Source organism: Rhipicephalus sanguineus, chromosome 4 (assembly GCF_013339695.2).
Source record: "Rhipicephalus sanguineus isolate Rsan-2018 chromosome 4, BIME_Rsan_1.4, whole genome shotgun sequence".
Classification (NCBI taxonomy): Eukaryota; Metazoa; Arthropoda; class Arachnida; order Ixodida; family Ixodidae; genus Rhipicephalus; species Rhipicephalus sanguineus.
In genome coordinates, this window is record NC_051179.1 from 153,872,957 (window position 1) to 153,893,412 (window position 20,456).

General features: G+C 45.7%; 1 protein-coding gene across 2 annotated transcripts in view; it reads right to left on the minus strand.

Annotated features, from left to right (window-relative positions):
• LOC119390819 (importin subunit alpha-6) overlaps positions 1 to 20,456 on the minus strand; it is a 51,331-nt gene that overhangs the window by 12,579 nt on the left and 18,296 nt on the right. The window contains exons 6-9 of one of the 2 annotated variants that reach the window (XM_037658523.2): positions 19,586 to 19,662; positions 15,473 to 15,586; positions 10,873 to 10,975; positions 3,404 to 3,572 (exon numbers count right to left, since the gene is read on the minus strand). In XM_037658523.2, the coding sequence (XP_037514451.1) occupies positions 3,404 to 3,572; positions 10,873 to 10,975; positions 15,473 to 15,586; positions 19,586 to 19,662 (463 nt within the window). The remainder of the gene's footprint in view (positions 1 to 3,403; positions 3,573 to 10,872; positions 10,976 to 15,472; positions 15,587 to 19,585; positions 19,663 to 20,456) is intronic. The other variant, XM_049414935.1, reaches the window with a different exon arrangement.

Sequence of the window (20,456 nt, forward strand, 5' to 3'; positions counted from 1 at the left end):
TACATGTGAGGCCCGAGCATGCGGCAGTAGCCAACGGTGGCATCGACGAGGTGTCAGCCGAGTCCACCGACGGTGACTGCCTGACCTTCGATGCTGTCCTTCCCACAGATATTACCCTTCAGGACTACATCGCGATTGATGATTAGAGAGTTTTAGCAAGTTACGGAAATACGGTACGCAAATACGGTAAGGCAGTACGGTAGCGTTCGTCCTTTCCCGCTGGTTGTGCTTTTGCCGCTCCCCGTTCCAGTGACAATGCGTACCCCATACGGCAGGTGTCTCGTTAACAATGCGTGGGCTGACAGGCAACAATAAGCCGTGACAACCCCACAGTAAATTTTAAAAAAGCTTTTGTGGTGTTGGGATGCCTTCACCGGCAAAAGGTCGACGACCTGGAAAGGAGGAGCGGTACCGTCATACGGTAGCGTATTTGCGTACCGTATTTCCGTAACTAGCTAAAACTCTCAATTGTGTCGCCACGACTGGTCTCCTGCCCGATCAAGAAATTATAAATGATGTCGCGACCTCATCGCACCTCGCGGGAAATCTCGGAGGCGCTTTTGATATTAGAGGGCGTTTGCCTGAGCACTTCCGACAGTTTGCATGCTGTTGGCCATTTGGAAAAGTTAAGAAAAATTGTAATGTAAGCCGGAATCTGCGTGAAAACGCAGACGACCATTACAAGATACTTCAGCAAATAAAGGTATGCTTCTCCAACTTGATTTTAATGTTGTTTTTCCTGTTCATTCGCTAATTCGGCATTCGGATAATTCGGACATTTTTTCCGGTCCCGTGAAATCCGAATTAACGAGCTTTTACTGTATCGTGAGCAATGTGAGCTGGCATACCGAATTCGTATTTATTCAACGATTACTTATTCAAAAGACGCAATGGCATTTAATGCCATAGCGGCTCGTGATCGGGTTTAACCGAACTGTAGGTGTTACAGTGTTCAGGTATACAGATGATTATTTGATTTTAATTGACAAGTCACACGCTGTACAAAGAAGTGAGCACATTCTAAACGTCGTTAAAGAAAAAGGGATGGGACTAGAATTTACATGCAAGATGTCCTGCTCTGATAACTTGCAGTTTTCTTAATACATACATGCTTTTAAGTTTCACTGCGGAGCATGTTTGCGGGCAGTATAGCCCGCATTCAGCGAAATCGGTGTTTAATTTCGCGTCGGCGAATTCGAATATTGTTAAACGAGGAATTGTGATGTCATGATTACGCACAGCATTGGAAAAAAAAACTTGCGCACATGAGATGAGCAGTAATTTCCAGCTGCAAAGTGATCAAAGAGGCGGGATATCCTGTGTATCGCTGTATCGGTTTGCGAAAATCTGTTCGCATGGCAAAGAAAGAGTAACACGGACGTGCTCCATCCGTAAATAATGAAGAAACTAGAAATATTGCAGTTATTCCACATATGTATAAGAAGTCGCATGGCCTGAAGAACGTAGGGAAGCGATGTTGGGGTGAAGGTTGTGTTTGCCGCCCCAAATAAGCTTAGTTGCATTAAGGTCGCAGGGGTCTGCCGTGGGCACAGAAAAATGCGGCCAGAGGCATGCCAATTGTTTTGTAGATTGTGTAGTAGTTAACCGCAAATTTCTCTTTCTTGTGTCTACATGTACATCGGCCAGATGGGTTGATGTATTAATACGCGCCTCAGCGAGCATCGAAGTTCATTGAATGGGGCCGTCTCATCTCGGATCGCTATGTCATCATGAAAATGTAATCCCTTTTTCGAAAGCACAGTAATTTTGTACCATCAACCTAATCGGACAACGCGAGAAATTTCAGAGGCATATCATGTCACAAATTACGCTGCACGTTGTGTCAGTCAACCCATAGAGTTTCCTAAAATTAACTAGAGGGGACTCTGGCGCTGCGATCGTTCAGCTACCATGGGAATGATGGGTAGTACACAAATTTGCCTAGTCTTCGTGCTTGCGGCTTCAAACGTACTTGTGGCTTTGTTTATTGCTGTGTTTTGGCGTTCGTTTCGGATAAAAGAATAGACCGTTGTGAACTTCGTGACCAGATTTGAATTGCTGAGCCTAAAGAAGTTAAAGTGGCGAAGTGAAACTGCTGACTTTTGCTGAACTTTGTTTTTCGACAAAGCGGATGTAGCCGACGCGGAGCCAAACGGAGCCGAAAGTACGAAGTTTAGACAAATTTGTGTACTACCCATCATTCCCATGCTGGTTGAAGCGCCATGCGTTGCAGCTCCCATAGACACTAGCGCCAGAGTTCCCTCTAGTAAGTATTGTAGGAAACTCTATGAGTCAACCTACTCAGTCGTTACAAGACAAGGAATTCAGCTTTATTAATCGACTGGAAGCACACGCCTTGGTTGTTTGACTTTTTGTGCTTCTTTATGACACGCGCGACGCACTCCCATTTTTGTATATATGCTTTTATTCACACGTGCAATAAACTTTCAGTTGTGTGTGAGCATTGGTTTGTGCATTTCCTTCCTTGTACTGCTCCTTTCTTTTTTTCGCTCTAAGTATTATTCCAACCTGTATTTATAGCACCAACGAAGGTTAGTAGGCCCTTATCGTTCGTTACATATAAGGTGCGAGCGACGCAATGAATGTATCTCATTTCCCCAAATGCCGACTACACTTTCTAGTGTACTCTTTAAATATCAGAACCTCACACTGTATACTTGTCGACAGTGTCGATGGACGTTGATTCCAAATGTATCCGTGAATCATCACTCCTGCACTTCATAGGCAACTGAGTTGTATTTTTTTTCTCGTTTATGCCGTAAGGCGCACTGGCGCAAAAAGAAAATAAATAAAAGGTGACGCTTCTCAGCTGCTCAACTGGTCCAACAGTGGGACAGATAGAAATTGTCGAGAGGCCGTCGCAGCTAAACACTGAAGTCCGTGATTGAATTGCGCAGTAACATGTTGCACCTTGCCAAATTCACTGTGTCTAAGAAGTCCTGGCACGGCGCAAGCGGAAAGCTACAGCGCGAGGCCCGTGCACTCGTCGCGGCGGCTGCTGCGGCGTACACAATTTCCCATGAGCGCTTGCGCGCCCTTTGGTGGCGCTCGTGTGCTTGAAAAAGGTCTATTAGGCCTGACATACTATAAGATATAGCTGTAGCTCAATTGGTAGAGCGTCGGATGCAGTATCTGAACTTTGAAGGTTTGGTCACTGTAGGCAGCACGTTTTTTCATCAATCTTAATTTCTTTCCATTTAGTATGTCATAATTAGCACACGACAGTTAAAAACTACAAATAATGCCCCTTATGCCTTTCCTGGCTTCGTTGTTTGTTGGCCTCATTAGGCTGTGCCTAACAAAAACCCACACTAAAAAAGTAACTTCTTATTGTTTCTTTTTAGTGTCCCTCTGAGGCATGCAACATAGAGGAATGATTCACCTGAAAGACAGTGCATGAGCCACAAGGCTTCCCGGCGCAGGTGCAGATAAGGCGCCTCCAGGAGGCGACCCAGTGCAGCAACCATGCCGGCCATCCCAGCCAATGCGCTGGCCAGGTCACACGACCGGCTGCTCCAGGTGGCCAGGCATACCAAAAGAGAAGCCAGGGCCTGCAAAGAACACAGGAGCTTCTTCTGCATTCTAATAGAAAAGAAAAATGAAAAAAAAGGGCAGAAAGAAAGCAGGGAGAATGAATTAAACTTCATGGTCTAGGAGACAATGAGAAAAAAAAAGGAATACTAATTCAAATCCTGAGATTTTATGCGCCAATACTACAACATACTAATTGTGAGGCAAGTCATGGAGAGGAACTGCATATTAATTTTCACCGGACAAAGTTATTTATTGGGCTATGCAGGTAATGTAGGCAATGTAAGCACAGTGCTCACGGATTGAAATGCAGCAATTGAGGGCTAACGAGCAAAATGCAGTACTTTTGCTTCCACCGTCTCCAGCTTGAGTCATAGCAGCATAATTTCGAATCAGAACAAGTACATCAGAGCCAGCATTACTTTGGTGACCAGATTTGCAGAACATCACACAGTTATCTTGAGCGATTGCACATAGCAGTTGTCATACTAAAAAGTTTGATGAGGAAAAAGAATTTTGAAGAGGCTTGGTTCTTTTTTTTTTTCATTAAAGTTGTGTCAAACTAAAAAATTTGATGTAGCATTTCAATCTGTGACACTTGCACATGGGTGCTTTTGCATTTTGCCCCCACTGAAACGCAACTGCCATGGCCAGGAATTGAACCCACATCCTTGTGCTTAGTAGTGAAACACTACAGCCATTAAGCTATTATAGCAGGGAGAAAAAAGAAAACAAAATCTGACACAAAATGAAACAAAAGATTTGACTTTTAGGCTTTTCTATCATATGAATCCATAGGGCCATGAATGATGCACTCCACAATGCATACTCTTGAAGAGACAACAAGGCTGGCGTAAAGTTAGGCTTTCATTTGAGCTCTTTTCCTTCTCATGTTTTGCCAAAGGGCAGCAGCCCTATGCTTATGTTATCACAGGGATCTACTGATCATGAATGGCAGAAAGGAACAGAGTGGAGCAACAGGAATCACTGTAGTATTACATCAGCCCAAATGTCCGCAGGCAGTGCATTCCACAGGGAACCGAAGTTCAAGTTTACGGCGCGACGACAGCACCGTGCTGTGGCTCTGGAGAGAAGCTCTGGCGCAACTGGGTGCAAGCGCAGCCGACTCAGCTTGTTTGTCGGCAGCGGGAACATGCTGAACCGAGACGCTTGCTGTGCGAAGCTGCATTTCCACATTGGCAGAAGCGACCCCGCAGAAGCGCAAGCGAGGTTCGAAGTATTGCTGTGTCATGGCCTGCCACAACACTGCAGACAACACCAAGGCACGCGATTCACGTGTGAAACTGTATCGGTTGTCGGGCATGTCGCACGAGAAATAAAGGCGGCAAGCGTGGCGGCAGAGCTGTCTCGCCTTCTATTTTGGCTGTCTGAATTCATCGCTTTCGTTCGTTTCGACTAAATGAATCAGTATGTAACTCGGCGCATGCACGCAGCGACTACAGTAATGATTACTAGCTGTCTTCTCGCATTGTGAAAGTCCAGTTACGGTTGTAGGTGAAACAACTTTGTGTTTTGATTCCCCGTGTTCGTGAGACCTACCCGTCATTGCTGAACGTTCACACTCGCATTATACCGGTAGCGCTGCGCAGTTGATTGAATTCGACTAAACTCAGCACATTGTCAGAAGGTCGGCGCCTGCAATTCACGCGTCGGGAAGGCTGCTTTATCATGCCGGAATGGACGCCTGTGCATTTTCAGTAAGCTTTGACATCGTTCTGCAGGTTTGCTTTGTTTTTCTCACTTCATTAGGGTGATATTTAAGCCGCTAAATATAACTGGCACTTAATAGATGCTTTGCAATTGCAACTTTGAAGTAACCACCTTCTGATTTTGTGAAATTTTCTAGACACGTTCGCGCAGCAGGTTTTATATGCCTGTCAATTCGATATCCTCATAAAAAAGAGAGTGAAAGCATGACGCGAGAGTAAAAAAAACGAGGCGAGCAGTTCATCTAGCTTCACAGTGGTTAAAGCTCAGCTAGCTGCCTCGCGTCTTAATCGGCGGGTGATTCTTCAGCGGCACGGAGGACTTGACTCTAACCTTCTCAGGAAACAGTGCCATGGCCGTATCACTTCTTTTTTTCGCACACCGCAAACGTTTCTTCACGAAAGCACATGGCTGCTACTGCAAGCATGCCATATCAAAACAATAATCATATGCTTCATACTCCACAACGCACAACATCGATACATGCACGGCTTCATTTCGCAGTTCATATGGACCATTACTATCTTCAACATGACAGAATGAGTCGTACAACGAGGTATACGTCCTACATGGTGTTATCGCGACTTTGAAAATGCATTTCACGTTGAGTCGGGCGTCGTTTTCGTCGATCGTCTGCTCTTCACCATAAACGTGATTGACGAGCCTTTCTCCTTTTATCAAGTTCGCTTTTCGGAAGTGCCTGTCCAGCTTGGAGATCTTTTTGAAGCCACGCAGCAGGCGGTACATTGTGAGGCGCCGCAAGTGCACCGCGAGAGCTCTACACGTGCACGGAAGCGAGCAGCAGCACATTGGAAAGAAGCGAAAACGCGCGTTGCTTGCACCCAGTTTGTATTTTTATGCCAGAGATGGCGCTCCCAGTCAAGAGCAGCAGCACCACTAAGCGATGCTTGGGAAGCCTATAGTACTCACTCCTCGCACATGTTTAGATTTGTTGATCTAGATGTGGGGTATGGTTTGGAGTGCAAAATGACACCATAGCGAGACCGTCGTTGCGCCGGCATGGAGCCAGCCAAAACACATGCAACTAGACCTGTGCGCCAGTCCCAAAATCACAGGTGGCGCATGAACGGCGTGGGGTTCATCGGATCAGCGGTGGCGCGGCACGAGGGGGAGGGGGGGATAGATTTTAGAGTTGGTGGGGAGAGAAATTTGTATATCTTCATTTTTGAAAAAAATCTGTTTCACCGAAAGGGTGAAAAGCGAATGCGATAAGAACAGGTCGTAATGTTACATGAACGAGGGCTAGCAGCTAACTGTTTCTGATCCGATCTCACGTAACTCTACAAAACACTCGTGTATGGTAATACGGCCACTCCCGGGAGAGAAGCGGTCTTCGTGCAGTTTGTCGTATCAGTGGTCCGAGCGCGAAGCAGTGAGTTTACAGCGCGTAGAAGGTGTACGAGCCATTCACTGGGCGATGCCTGCCAAAATAGCGCACGTGCCAGCGCTCTCGACCGCGTCCTTAGAGTCAAAGTTCACAATTGCTGCTCGAGCTACACAGTCCCCCTCCCCAGAGATCCCTTCCTGCTCCTTCGCCCAGCAATTGCCGGGTGTGGCGTTTCCTTTCTGCTAGAGGAGCAATGAACGGCAGGCCTCGCACGCGGGTTGATGTTATTCCATGTGACGGAGATGGCCAGCTTGTTTCATCTCTGCTTTAGCCATGTTCCTTGCCAACGCTCCCAAGCTTTTACTCGCGTGTAGAACATACGGCGCGCGGAGGGATGTTATCGATTTGGAGTTTATAAGGAACATGATGGCGACGGTGAAAACCTGTCCCGACTGTCCATATAATTGATATCGCAATAAAAAATACACAAAAACTGTTGAAGCAGGCTGGCCTTTTTCCTGGAAAGCTTCATTGTCTCCGCTGTAAAGAGTTCGTCCATCAGAAGAATCATATAATCCGGCGCCTTTTCCATTGGTTTCGTTCTCGCCTTCACCACCATTCCTACAGGGGACATCTGCTCCTCACCACTTAATTCTTCATAAAGCATGCACTAAGCATTGAACCTATCAGAATTTCGCACTTGTCGGCTACAGTCTGTTATCTCCGCATACGCAGTTGCAAACGCAGAAAATGGAGTGAAATAAGTTAATCACGCCCGATAATCATGCGATACAAGCAAGAACGAGTGGGCAACTGCATGGCAAAGCAGCGTGGGAGACAATTCACAACTATTATTTCTCGTATACGGACCAGTCGAGAGAATGCGCCCCGACGATGTCACGTGAATCAACGTTCTGGCGTCACGAAGTGCACCAAAAGACAAGAAACGCCAAGAGAGAATAACGCGCTCGTTTTTTTTTTTTTTCAGAAGTTGTTGGGACCCTTTATAAAAACAGGGCGCGCAAACATAGAGACAAGAGAGTAGTCAAGACACCAGAAACACCGCTAACAACTGAAAAATCCCACAGCAGCGGAAACGAAATTAGACACAAATATTTATCTGCGCATTCCCACGCAAGAGGCCATACCTATCTATCAACTGCGAGTAGTGGTCTATGTGAGAGATAGCTGTTCGCTCTCTTGACTTTTCTCTTATGTACGTATTTCCACGTCATGTCTTCTTAACATGAACACCTACCAACTAGCTCAGCTATATTCTAAGTTTTCCACTGTCTTTTTATTTATTTATCATTTACATGTATTTATTTATCATTTTACTCGAGTAAGAATGAAAGAAAAAAAGTGTACTAACGCATCGATATGTATATATATATTACTGATCTATTTTATTTATTTATGCACAGTGTACTAGGTCCTAGACTCCATGAATATGCTAACCAGCGAGTTGGGTCGTCGCCTCTAAAGGCAAATACGAAGTCAATGTTCATTGTTGAAATAACGGTCCAGAAACGTCGAAGTGCTACTTTTGTACCAAGGAAGGGCTTATTTTGAAATATAATCACGTCTTAGTGGTCTGCGTCGCGCTAACGCACTTCAAATCACCCGCCTGAAAGCGGTGTTTCTCACGTCACTGCTGCCGTGCCCAACATTGCCCGCCTTTCCTGCGCGGCGGCGTGCACTGGCAGCGTACGCCATTCGGGCATCCGGCAACATCACATGCATGCGGCATTTTGTTGAACTTTCTGTCAGAGCGTCTTTTATGAGCGCGCAAAACACACGCGGCAGTACGCAATACCGAAACTTCCACTGAGATGCGACCGCGTGAGTGAAGCAAGGTGCCGGACGAAGCGCAGTTCGGCGAAAACGGAACCTTTGAACCACGCGCGCCGTTCCCCATGGCAACGCCAAAGAGGTTCTTTTTTCCACAAATCAAACAGAAACGAACAAGCAGCATTTTATTACGTCTCTTGATGCACGGAAGGTTCTCTTCTTACTGCAGCTAGTTTGATTACAAGTGAATAATTGTAGTCGAGCTCTCTCACGTCATCGGGATCATTTCCAAAATGTGCCGCTCGTGGCGCTCATCGTGTGATACATTTAGCTCAATTTCTCGGTAAGTAGGGCACTGCTGTTGATAATATTGCCGTGTTAAACGCTGTCATACATTGAGCTTTCACTCTGACATATGAATTGTTATTTGCCTTTAGTGTCCTTTTAAGGCTGGAGGACGCGGCAGCGTTGAGGTCAGGCAATACTCCTGAGACTTCAGGAGAAGAAAAAGATACGACAACTTCCGGGGAGCTATTCTCGATGCATTCATCCAAAGGAGATGTTTGCAGTCCATTTTGGCAGAGCGCATTCACTTACTCAGAAAAGCAGTGAGCCGTGATGTCACCTCGCTCTTGACCACGTCGCTGCACCAAACCCGCCAGCACATTCCCAGCATCAAAAGAGAGCGGACGAAATGCGCAGAAAGAGGAACTTTTCAAGTCTGAATTTGCATATGAATGTGTGCCAGATGTTTGAGAATGATGCAGGGAATGCGTACCGACCTTGACAGCTGCATTGGACAGGCGGCCGCATTAAACCTAAATTGATGGCTAACACGATCAAAAGACACGTGCGCCCAAAATCGGATCTCTGAGGGCTGCATTCGTTGCGCTGAAGCGCATTCCGTCCCTATCATTTGTGTCGAGAGTGTTTGAAAGCTTTGTGATGTCATGACGACGCTGCAGAACAAGAACCGGAAACGGGGCGTGCTGCCTGCCGAGCTCCCGCCATTCAGTGGCGGCTGAAATGGACAGTCCATTACATGGACACATCGAGAAGAGCTCCCCCGGCGAAGTGCTGTATTTTAGGTCCAGATTCCCCGTTCGGATTAAAAGAAAAGACTAATGGCGGCGCGCTGCAACTATAATGTGGAGGCGGCGTGATCTCTCTTGGGACTTCGGCGGCGGCACGAGCTGTGTGACCAAGAACAGGCGGCGGCGGCGACGCGGTGCGGCAGCGCACAGGTCTACATGCAACATCTACAATGACCAGATGACACTGATGGCAGCGCAGCCTTATGTGCCCTCACACCACCCCTGTCTACATATGAAAATAGGTTCGGATCTGTCTTTCAGCACTTGCTTGGCAGTTATCATGCAATGATATCCTTCACAATAGCAGGCTGCATGCAAGCCCTGAAGACGAATAACTAGGACTGGTCAAAAAGGTGTTGTTACAGCAGACAAGATGTAAAAACAAAAACTAGCAATCGTTCCGTGTACGAATACAACCGATAAGCGAAGCTCCTTAGAAATGGGATGCAAACGACTATGCAGCTGATCTCGCTGCTGGCTTTCATGAAGGCAGTAGGGTGGGGAGCGAGTGGGGAGAGCGTCTGCTGCGCTCGGTGGCGGGAACGACTGAGCGAGTGAGTGTGTGGGGCGTGCAGCGCAGGAAGAGGGAGACAGGTGGGAGAGGGGTGCAAGCCGTGATGCGGCGGGGAGCTTCGACGGTGGCGATGAAACGCCGCGCGCAGCGTTTGTTTTTTCGCGCCGGCGCCGGGTGGGGAGAGCGCCTGCTACTACCTTCGACAAAGCGCCCGTAGTGCTCTAGAACGATGGTTGTCATTTCACAGTCCACAATAAAGCTGGTGAAAGTGAAGATGATGACCATTATAACCAGCTGTGCACAGAGCTTATTTCTTTTAACCTCGAATTTCTGGTGGCTATAACCAAACTGCTGAAGGCCTAAACATTTCCTCTTAAATCACCGGCCACTGAAACCTAAAGCGATGCTGAAGAGAAGGGCGCTTTGACAGCGACGGCAAGGTGCGGTCCTAAGGAGCTTCGCTCCTAATAATCACTGGGCATTCTGTAGAAGTGGGGACTGACTCGGAGATGGAATCATGCCCCCATCTCTCTTTCATTCTTTAAGTTCAACTCGTCCAGCATCTTGTCATGTAAAGACTGACCCTTGGAGTACTGCTGAGCTGCTACTAGTAATTGAGCATAACTTTACAGTTCAGAACCATTTTAATTGCTTTTACTGCATGAGAAGGTAGCTAGGTGCGTGCCAGGAAAAAATATTACAAAACCTGTCACTTTGTGATGAAGTGGCAAGTTCTAAGGCACGATCAAGAAACTCAGACATGAGGAAACCTAACCGCCCGTTTATCAACTGCGAAGTGATCCTTTTGCAATGTGCAAGAGTGTGCAGACACAAATGCTACTTACAGCCGAATTTTCTTGAGGAGCTAAGCTGTAGTGAATCATCTTGTTCGCAACTGTGTGGCACAGTCTAGCGGTACAGTCCATGTCTTCGACTTGAACACTGTCGCTGAAAAATAATAATGATAGTACAGTAAAACCTCATTGCTTCAAGCTCACTGGGACTGTGAAAAATTTACAAATTAAGCGGGTTTTTGAACTGATAAAAACATATAAAAAGCGGGATGCAAGGAACTTTGAATTACTGAAAGTAATCAGAGGTGGTTGTTTGTTGTGTCTGCTAGTTTGTGGCTCCAGAGGTCATGTTTTCCAGCAATACCCGGACGCAATTTTGCCGCAAACCCGGGAAAACGGCGGGCCTTGCAGCTGCCAGCGAAAAACAAAGAAAGAAAAAAAAAAAACGGTTGCGGGGTAAACTTAAATGCATGCTTCACTGCAACACAGTGGTGATACGCGGGCATCATGTCACCTGCCCTTTGCAGTCGGCGCGTCATGATGCGACCATTCGCCCATTCTATTTGTAAAATAACGAATTTAATAATGGCCAGTGTGACGGAATTCGCGATGTGTTCTGGTTGGAAAACATAACTGAAGTTTTCGAACTGAGTTTTCGAAGTAGGCGTTGCAGGCAACAACTCTACCAGCAGTGCATGTGCGCAAATTGCCGGAGCAACCGCCAATCACAGGTTCGGATGCATCGCGAATTCTGTCAGATCGTCCTTTATTATTTTTCCCCCCAGAAAGAATGGGTAAATCATGACGCTGCGAGAAGCATGCGACATGTTGCCCGCGTGTCACCGCTGCATTGCAGTGAAGCAGGACTACTTTTCAGCAGGCGCACATATCAGCTGACCACGAGACCGCTTTTTCTTTTTTTCGCTGGCAGCAGCGAGGCTGGGGTGCATCACCTGTCACTCATTAGTATCGTTACACTGCATTGCCTTGTGCCTCCAAAGGGCCGTCGTTTCCGCGGATTTGTGGCGACATCGGGATCGGGAATTGCCACCCAATGCTTTCGAATTAACCGGGCTGGTGCTGACCGCCGCTTCACATTATCCACTCAAGTTTACGTTGCAAAATACGGGACCGCAGAAATCCTTCGAATTAAGCTGGATTTCGATATAACTGAGTTCGAATTAATCAGGTTTTACTGCTATACCATACACTAAATGGATGCAAGGAAGACTTCAGAAACAATGTTTGTCGCACATTGCATTTCAAACTAGACAAAAAATAGATAAGCTTTAAATGTGTTACAGAAAATGCTGCTTATCTGTGCTTGCCTTCTATCAAAAAGGCTTTTCTAGCCTTACCCCATTAATCTCTGGATGTTCACAGCAGTATAGTATATACACAGCAAAAACCACAGAACACTTCCTAACTACTGGAAGCGCTTGTAAACAGTGCACTGTAATGTGGCAGATGGCAGTGTAAAGTAAAAGAATGCAAGATAGACAAAGGCAAGCATTAACTTCGAACTGGTTGGAAGCCAGCACTTGTCTTTGGCAGTGTTGTTTTACTTGTTGTTAGTCCACAGCAATATTGACACATGAAATAACCTCATCCACAATCCTTGTGAGGCCACCTTAAAGCCATGTATACGGGGTCTGTCCTGAAAGTAAGGAGACCGAGCACAGAAACCACGTTTCATTTGGGAAAATCTTTCAACACACGTATAGTCGGATAGAACTTCACAAGTCTGCGGCATTTCCTCCTCAAGCGCGGATGCGCACAAGCCTACCCCAATGGGCGTAAACTCCAGACTGACGTCACGAGCCAGATGGCTGGTGACCTTGCATTCAGAAAACATAGACAAGTGCATGAGTGGGACTATTTCTTTAGTCGCGGAGGCAATGGCTACTGCGCTTCAGTCATCTGGGCAAGGCCTTTCCGGACTTTGTAATTTGTATCCGACTATAGTATTCTTGTAGTACATAAGAACCCTGGGTGTTAGCACAGTGAGCCAGGGAGTTTCCGATCATTTGTAGTCATCTCAAAAGCTATTTTCTGAGACTTCATTGACCACTTTTGTTGCAGCTCTTTGGATGCCTTCTGTGGTGTCGTATCAGCGTAATTTCAACATGTTTCATACTTGGAAACAGGAAGAAGACAGAGGGAAAGTAGCCCGGTCTGTATGGTGGCAGTGGAAGTGCGCTGATGCCTTGCCCATCCAGAATTTCCGTGACAGTGGGTTATGCATGTAACAAAGTACCATCATGTTGTAGAACAGAACCCACGATGCCACGGGCACTCGGCACATGCATCACAAGCATTGACCTAGCCTCCATAGCACTTCCACGTCGAAACAATCATTTACCATTGCCCTGGAAGGAACCAATTACCTTTGAATGGTTCATTTGCAGCCACTGAACATGATCAAGATGAATTTTGTTTTGGATTTTTGACAACCACGCCTTGTATAAACAGGGAGGTTCACCTCCACTGGTGCCACTCTGAGCTTCATTTTTCTTTTCAAGATCAGACAGAAATACCCACACTCCACCTCGAGTAATCAGATTGTTTATAGTATTACAAAAGTTTGCATCGCTGTTGGCTTGACTCGATTCCGCACTTCGATGAAAGCAGTTGTGGGGGTGTTCATCTGGAGCACAGTCCAATATTTTGGGCACGAGTTTGGCACAACATGTTGCATGATTAGAAATCTTGTAAATACAAATGTTATTGCAATAACATTTGTGAACAAATCTTTAGAAATGTTTTCGCATTAATATCTGCACCTAATGCTGAGCAGTGTTCAACAAAGCACGCACACAAGGAACATCACCGTCCGTAACTGTTGCCAACGAATACCCGGACCATTGCTTGTCGCAGACTTCATGACCATTCGCACTGTCAAGACCTTGACGAAATGACAATTAAAAAAAGGCACGCACAGGATGATGTGCGTACCTTCAATTGTCAATTGTCTCCACCACCTTCAACTGTCATTTCGTCAAGTTCCTGGCAGCGCAAATAGTCACGAAGTCGTACCAAGTAGCCCCCATAGCAGCATTACTTGTCGCAGACATTTTCTCAGCTGTCTATAAAGTCTCTGCCATTTGGACACTCACAGTCTGTAACTTGAATCACCGCCCTATGCTCTCTTGATCATGTTGTGCATTTTTGTAGAAGACCACCACACTTTACCGAGTTCAACGTTCCCTCCAGCCATGCTGTAACGCAGCTATGAAGCAGGGTTGCACATTCAAGCACGTTCAAGTGTACTTGAGTACACTTGAGCTCAGTTTGAAGCAAACTGAACTCACCATGTTGTGAAGCTGAAGGTTCCCTCACCTTTTCCCAACACCAGTTTCCCAATCAAGTGCACATGATGCCACGATTGGTCTTCTTACTTTCAGGACAGACCCTGTATATGTCCAGACACTGGATCTTAAGCATCGAGGAGACGAAGCAAAGTACTGCTACAGTTAGATTACAATACCTTGACCTTGACAGGGCTAACAATACTTGTTGGATTGTCTGGCAAGCCTCTTTAGGCAAGAGGCAAAAAAAAGAACTAACAAAGCACACTGCTGATTCAGATAGCCCTAATTCTAACATGTCCACAAATCACCCACGCACCCCCTTTTTGATGGGTTCAAACCAGAAAATGTAGAAATGACACTGAATTCATAATGGTAGTCAGTGCAAACTTTTCTACACAGACGCGAAACGCGAAATGACAAGTCGCATGCGCTTAGCATGTTCTTCTATTTTTAGTGTCTTTGTACAAAAAGTTGCACAACCTACCACTATTTTTACTGCACCGACAAGGCCGATCACAAGGCTGTACTGACATCAGAGAGCTTACATTAGTACACAAAAAATTTAGGAGCCTTTCCCCAACAAAGGATGTGGGAGCAAGCAAGCTTAATGACGTGGCCCTGTCTGCCTGCTTCCCACCCTGCCTCCCTCTCTTTTTTTCTTTCTTTCTTTTTTTCCTTCGTTATAGGCAGCGGCTGTCTGAATGGGCATGGTGTCTTTCATGTTCTTTCCAGCATTCGTCAGCCTCTAGAACGGCCTAACGAGAAGACCATAGCGGGATCATGGAAACACGGTTTAGGAATTCAATTTTCTCGGAGTCCGAAGTTTCCGGAAATGTGAAATTCCTGATATCGACCTTATGTGTTGTTTAGTAGATCGCTTTTAGTCCGCCAACACAAAATATTGCAATGGAGCGCTCACAGCAAGTGTACTGCTTCCCAATTGTTTTTTTTTTTGCATTGTTGGTAGAACGCATTAGTATGCTTCACTTCAGTTCACATTGGCCAAGAATGGGCGTGTGGCCCAGTGCTCAAGGCGCTTGCTTTTGGACAGAGAAGACCAGTGTTCAAGCCCCAGCACCAAAAAGAAAATTCATTTTGTTTATTGTTATTTATTTGGTGCGAGAGTGCCAGCTATGGCTGAGGAGGGCTTTTTGGAACACCACCAGCTACACAGGTCAGTCAATACAAGCTTTGCTTGTGATTCATAGTATACTCAATGTTTTAGCATCAAACCTGTACACTCATGCTTAGCAGCACAACACCATAACTGCTAAGCCATCATGGTGGGTAATGAAACTGTTGTGTGAAGGCTTGAATCAGGAATACACTGCAATTCTCACTTGCTATAGGCGTAAAATGTGATCCAGCCAAGCTGACCAATGAAGTCGGGCTTTGCAGAGTCCCGGTCAAACAGCGGGAGCAGGTGTTTGAGCAGGCCCCGAGTGACCAAGTCTCTGAAACAGTGGAAGAGGCTGATGTCGACACCAAAGCTGCTTACTCATGGTGAAGCTAGATTTTGCAGCTATTTATAACACTCACGTTCTCCCCCCCACCCCCCCGCCCCACTCTTATGCTTGTCTCCTCATTTTTGGTCTGCTCAGCATCACAATCAGGCTGACTACGCGCACTGCACGGGGCAAAGGCCTATCCCATGTATCTCCAATTAACCTGGTCCTGTGCTTGCCGCTTCCACATTATATCCACAAACTTCATCTCATCTGGCCACCCAACTCTTGGCCTCCACCTGGCACGCTTGCCTTCTCAGGCAATACCGTCTGTTGACCAGCGGTTATCCTGCCTTCTCGCTACATACTCCCGCTTATGCCCATTTCATCTTCATGATTTTTACTCAAATGTCCTTAACAACCGTTTGTTCCCTGACCCACTCTGCTCTCTTCCTCTCCATGGCTCTCTGTGTTAACCTCAATTTAAGTTGAACCTTTACGTAAGCATCCATGTTTCTACCCCATAGCTAAGCACCAGTAAGATGCCGCTGTTATATACTTTTCTCTTGAAGGATATTGGTAATCTGCCAATCATGATCTGTGAATGCCTGTCAAATGCACTGCTTAAACAGGTACGTATGTCCCTCTAAAGCTGGGTATCCAAAGCGTGGCCAGAGGGTCGGAGGCCTCTGCAACGGCTCGTGGCCAGCAACGGTCCTTCCTATGACAGACAGCTCGCAGGCTGGAAGTATTAACCCACAAAGCATCTGCTGCACTCTATGTCCCATGTACTGTGGCCCATTTTATATTCATGGCAATGCTTCACCGAGTGGCCTGTACTTCCACACTACTGAAAAGTAAACACTTGTGGAAGGTAGTGTTCCTAGCAATGCCTAACATTTATCATGTGGTGGTCTCTGACGAGAATTATTTTTGTCGCAAGTGTGAGCAATTAAAGTCTCTCTAACCCTTTTATAGCGTAGCTTGTTACAAATGAAATTGCACATATGTGGTATATTAGTACACGCTACCTCATTGTGCAGTACTTCAGGAATAAATCACTGGTTACATATGTATTTCTCTGTCCTTCCTGTGGTGTAGGTGCATGCAAAAGCAAACTTCCGTGTAGCAACATTTCATGTTGCTATGTGCAGTTAAAACTCGATATAGTCAAACCTGATTTTATGAAGTTTCTGATCTAACGAAGAAATTTCAATTCCACGACACGTACCTGTAGGGTTCAATGCTGCCATCAACCCAAATTAATGAAACTAACTTCGCATCATACCCGATTTAACGAAGCTTCCCTGCATAAATGAGTAAAAAAAGTAATGATATTTCTCTAATTTCGCACAGATAGGTTTTTATTCAAGGGTGCCCTTTAACACTATCGCGTTAAAACATCTAGCCGCCCTAGTGACGACCATAGTTTTATTTTGACAAGGCTGCACACCGCGCTGATGCGTGAAACAATGGATTCAACAGTCGTTAGCGCTCTTATGTGCAAGATGGCACTAGGGCGGTGGTGGTTTATTGTCCTGGTAAATACTCCCACAGGAACACTGCAGTGGTTGCTTTCGTTATTTCATCGTTTATGCGACAGATGACCCTTATTGTCTCCTGGCAACCTTGTTTCTCAGCCTGCTCGCACAATGACTGATGTACTTCTCCCCGTCTTTGCATATCGTATCCACTCGATTGTAGTGCGCCCACGACTGTAATTGAGGGGTGACTTCTTCATTGTGTCCACGAAGAAAAAAATAAAAGTAGAGCTGTGCGAATAGCAAAATTTTGGGTGCGAAGCGAATTCGAATAATAAAGATTGAGTGCGAATCGAATCGAATAATTTTCGAATATTTCTCAAAAATTTTTCGAATAATTCGAAGTGAAATTACAGAAAAAGTTGCAGAGAATCCCTAAGTATGTTCTTGTGAGATAGAAACATGAAAGTGTTTCTTTTCGCTAGGTTGATGAAGCACTGGTGGGGTCATATTTCATAGTTGTCTTTCTTATCAAGAGTGAGGCAATGTAGAGGCCGAATTGTATTTATGTACATGATTTGGTGCAACCAAAGTGCTGCCGACAACACTTTACACGTGATAGGCAGAGATGCCATTTCCTCAGCCTCTCCTCCTCCTTCAACTGGTGTGGAAGGCCAACTGATGTGGCGGACGAGGGTGTGCTCCCTTCAAGTCCGGAATTCCAAATCTGTCTCATAGACGTCGATATATAAGAACATCTGAAATTTTGGATGCTAAAAAGCTTCGGCGTCCGATTTTTCGGACTTCCAGCCCAAATTTCAGGTCCAAAACAGCATTAAATGAGCCCCCAACTCTGCCACATCTTTCATCTCCATATTGGAACCAGCGTTTTCTAGAGTTAGTACATTTGCGACCGTAGCGGAGCTTGAAAGGCAGCTTTGCCGCAATACGGGGGCGTGATGAGGTGAAGCATATTGAAAATCTAGGGACCACTTCCAAACGGACGTTGACTGTCTTGGCAAAGTTCGACCGTAACGGAGCTTGAAAGGCAGCTTTGCCGCAATACCGGGGTGTGGTGAGGTGAAGCATATTGAAAATCTAAAGACCACTTTCAATCGGACGTTGTGCCTTGGCAGAGTTCGACCGTAACGGTCTTGAAAGGCAGCTTTGCCGCACTACGAGAGTGCAATGAGGTGAAGCATATTGAAAATCTGAAGGGGTCACTTTCAATCGGACGTTGACTGTATTTGTTTTTGGGGAGTTCGAATAGTTCGAATAGTAAAATTCCAGTGCGAATCGAATCGAATAGCAAACACTATTCGAAAAATATTCGAAACTTCGAATATTCGCACACCCCTAAATAAAACAAAAGTAAAATAATGGTGTGCATCATTGCACTTTTTAGACAACTTGAATTTCGGCATTCAACAGTAACGCAAGGGTCGACTTGAAATAGCAGAAATCTGGCAGAGAACTCACGTTACATTCGAGTAAATACGGTACATGCAGCTTGTCAAGCTCGACGTGAACATCTATCTGGCCTGCATTGCCTGAACATGGAGGCTCCATGTTCGAGCTGCCCCTCATGGACTTTTCACCCACGCAGGCGTGGGTTAGAGGCAAATACGAAACCATGGTAGCTTTCGTGTGTCGCTAAGTTACAATTTTAGATTTAGAAAAACTGAAAAAATCTCCCTTTCTCGATTTTACAAACTTCCAATCTAACGAAAAAATTTGGGCGATGTCATCACTTCATTAAATCGAGTTTCAACTGTAGCAACATTTGAGCAACACTCTATGTAGCAACATAAAATACTTTTACTACATTGAAGGGGTCCTGAACGACTTGAACCACTTTTTTCAAGCTATGATTGATTGACCTCGGTACCAGGAGTCCATTGCCTTACAAATCCATCGTTGCAAAAGTTTTTCGAATTCGTCAAATACATGAGTGGAGTTACAGGGATTTGTTGCACGCTTTAAGCGCTTTCTCTCTTCTTCTGTCCCGACAAGCAAACTAGAAGCTACGCAGGGACGGATGACAAGGAGGAAAAAAGCCATGTCACGTGCACATCATGACCTTGAGTGCGTGTCACGAAATGCAACTGCTCTCTCCTGGCATGATTCCGGTGCGCGCTAGTGCTGCTAGTGTGTAACTTTAATGCGGTGCCAGCACATGGCGGCACGCCGTGGCACGCAGCATACCTGATTTAATCGCCACTCTTGGCCTATGTCAGCTATCGGCCAAGAGCAGCAATCTGTTGTGTGATGGTGCTTCGAAGAGAGTGTACAGGCCTCAGTATGAAGAGGGGGTGCCTGAGAAAGTGGCAACTCTACACTCTGCTTGTGAGCTCTCCTTGACGCTTACAACTACTACAAGATTTGGCTGAGCTCTTCCTAGCAGTCGTGTTTTCCGCTGTATTCGTTTCTTCATCAAGAATAAGAGGTGGTTCAGGACTCATTTATACATATTAGCGCATCTGTTGCACAGACCTATATGGCACCCAGAGAAGGAGTAGGAACTTACTGGATGATGTCAGGAGGCGACTGTGCATAAGCCTGAAGAGCAAGCACTGCCATGTCAATCACTTGAGGGTAGATGCTCTACAAGGACAGACAAGAAAGCAACAGAGCTCCATGGAGATAATAGTTAATTCATGTGGTAGGCTACAAGAGTGCCTACATAAAAATTTGGTGTACCGCATTTTTTGTTGTTTTTTACACAAAAGCAGACTTGTACTATGGTACGGTGTGTCAATTCCTTAAGATCAAGAAAAATTGGCTTACAGTAAACACTCATTCACTCTAACTCTGATAGTACTTTGAAATGCCAGCTGCGCGGAAATTTTTTCTGCTATGGTTGCAATCATGCATTTTTCACCCTTTATCATGAAGAAATTTTCCACAGGGTGCAGATATTTCGAAATGTGAAAAACGAATAAAACCAGATGAGATCACTCTCTAAAAATTCTAACGTGCTATACTTCGTGTGTGTGCCGACGCAACAAAAATGTAAAAAGATAATTCTACGTTGCCTTTTGTGCCACCAAGGAAAGGCTGCCTTGTCAACAGGGAAGTGCTGCTTGTACAGCAAGTGATTAGATGAAAAAAGTGTGCAGGCATTGCTGCTGAGCCAGAAGCCTCTGGGCCGCGCTCCTTGCTTATTTTGCCCCTTTCTTTGGTCTATCGCCACTTCACTACTGTGCTCTGCTGCTCTTTGCCACATAATTCTGGCCTGGTCAGATGGTATAGTCGGAATCACACTTGTCTAGAGGGGTCAAGAGCCTGGCTGTGGATTCTGGTGCTGCCCGCAGCTGCTACCTCGCGTTAGCTACAAGCTTCCATTTATGTTTGAATTATATAGCACTGGGACCTAGCATGCAGTATATGACTGTTTG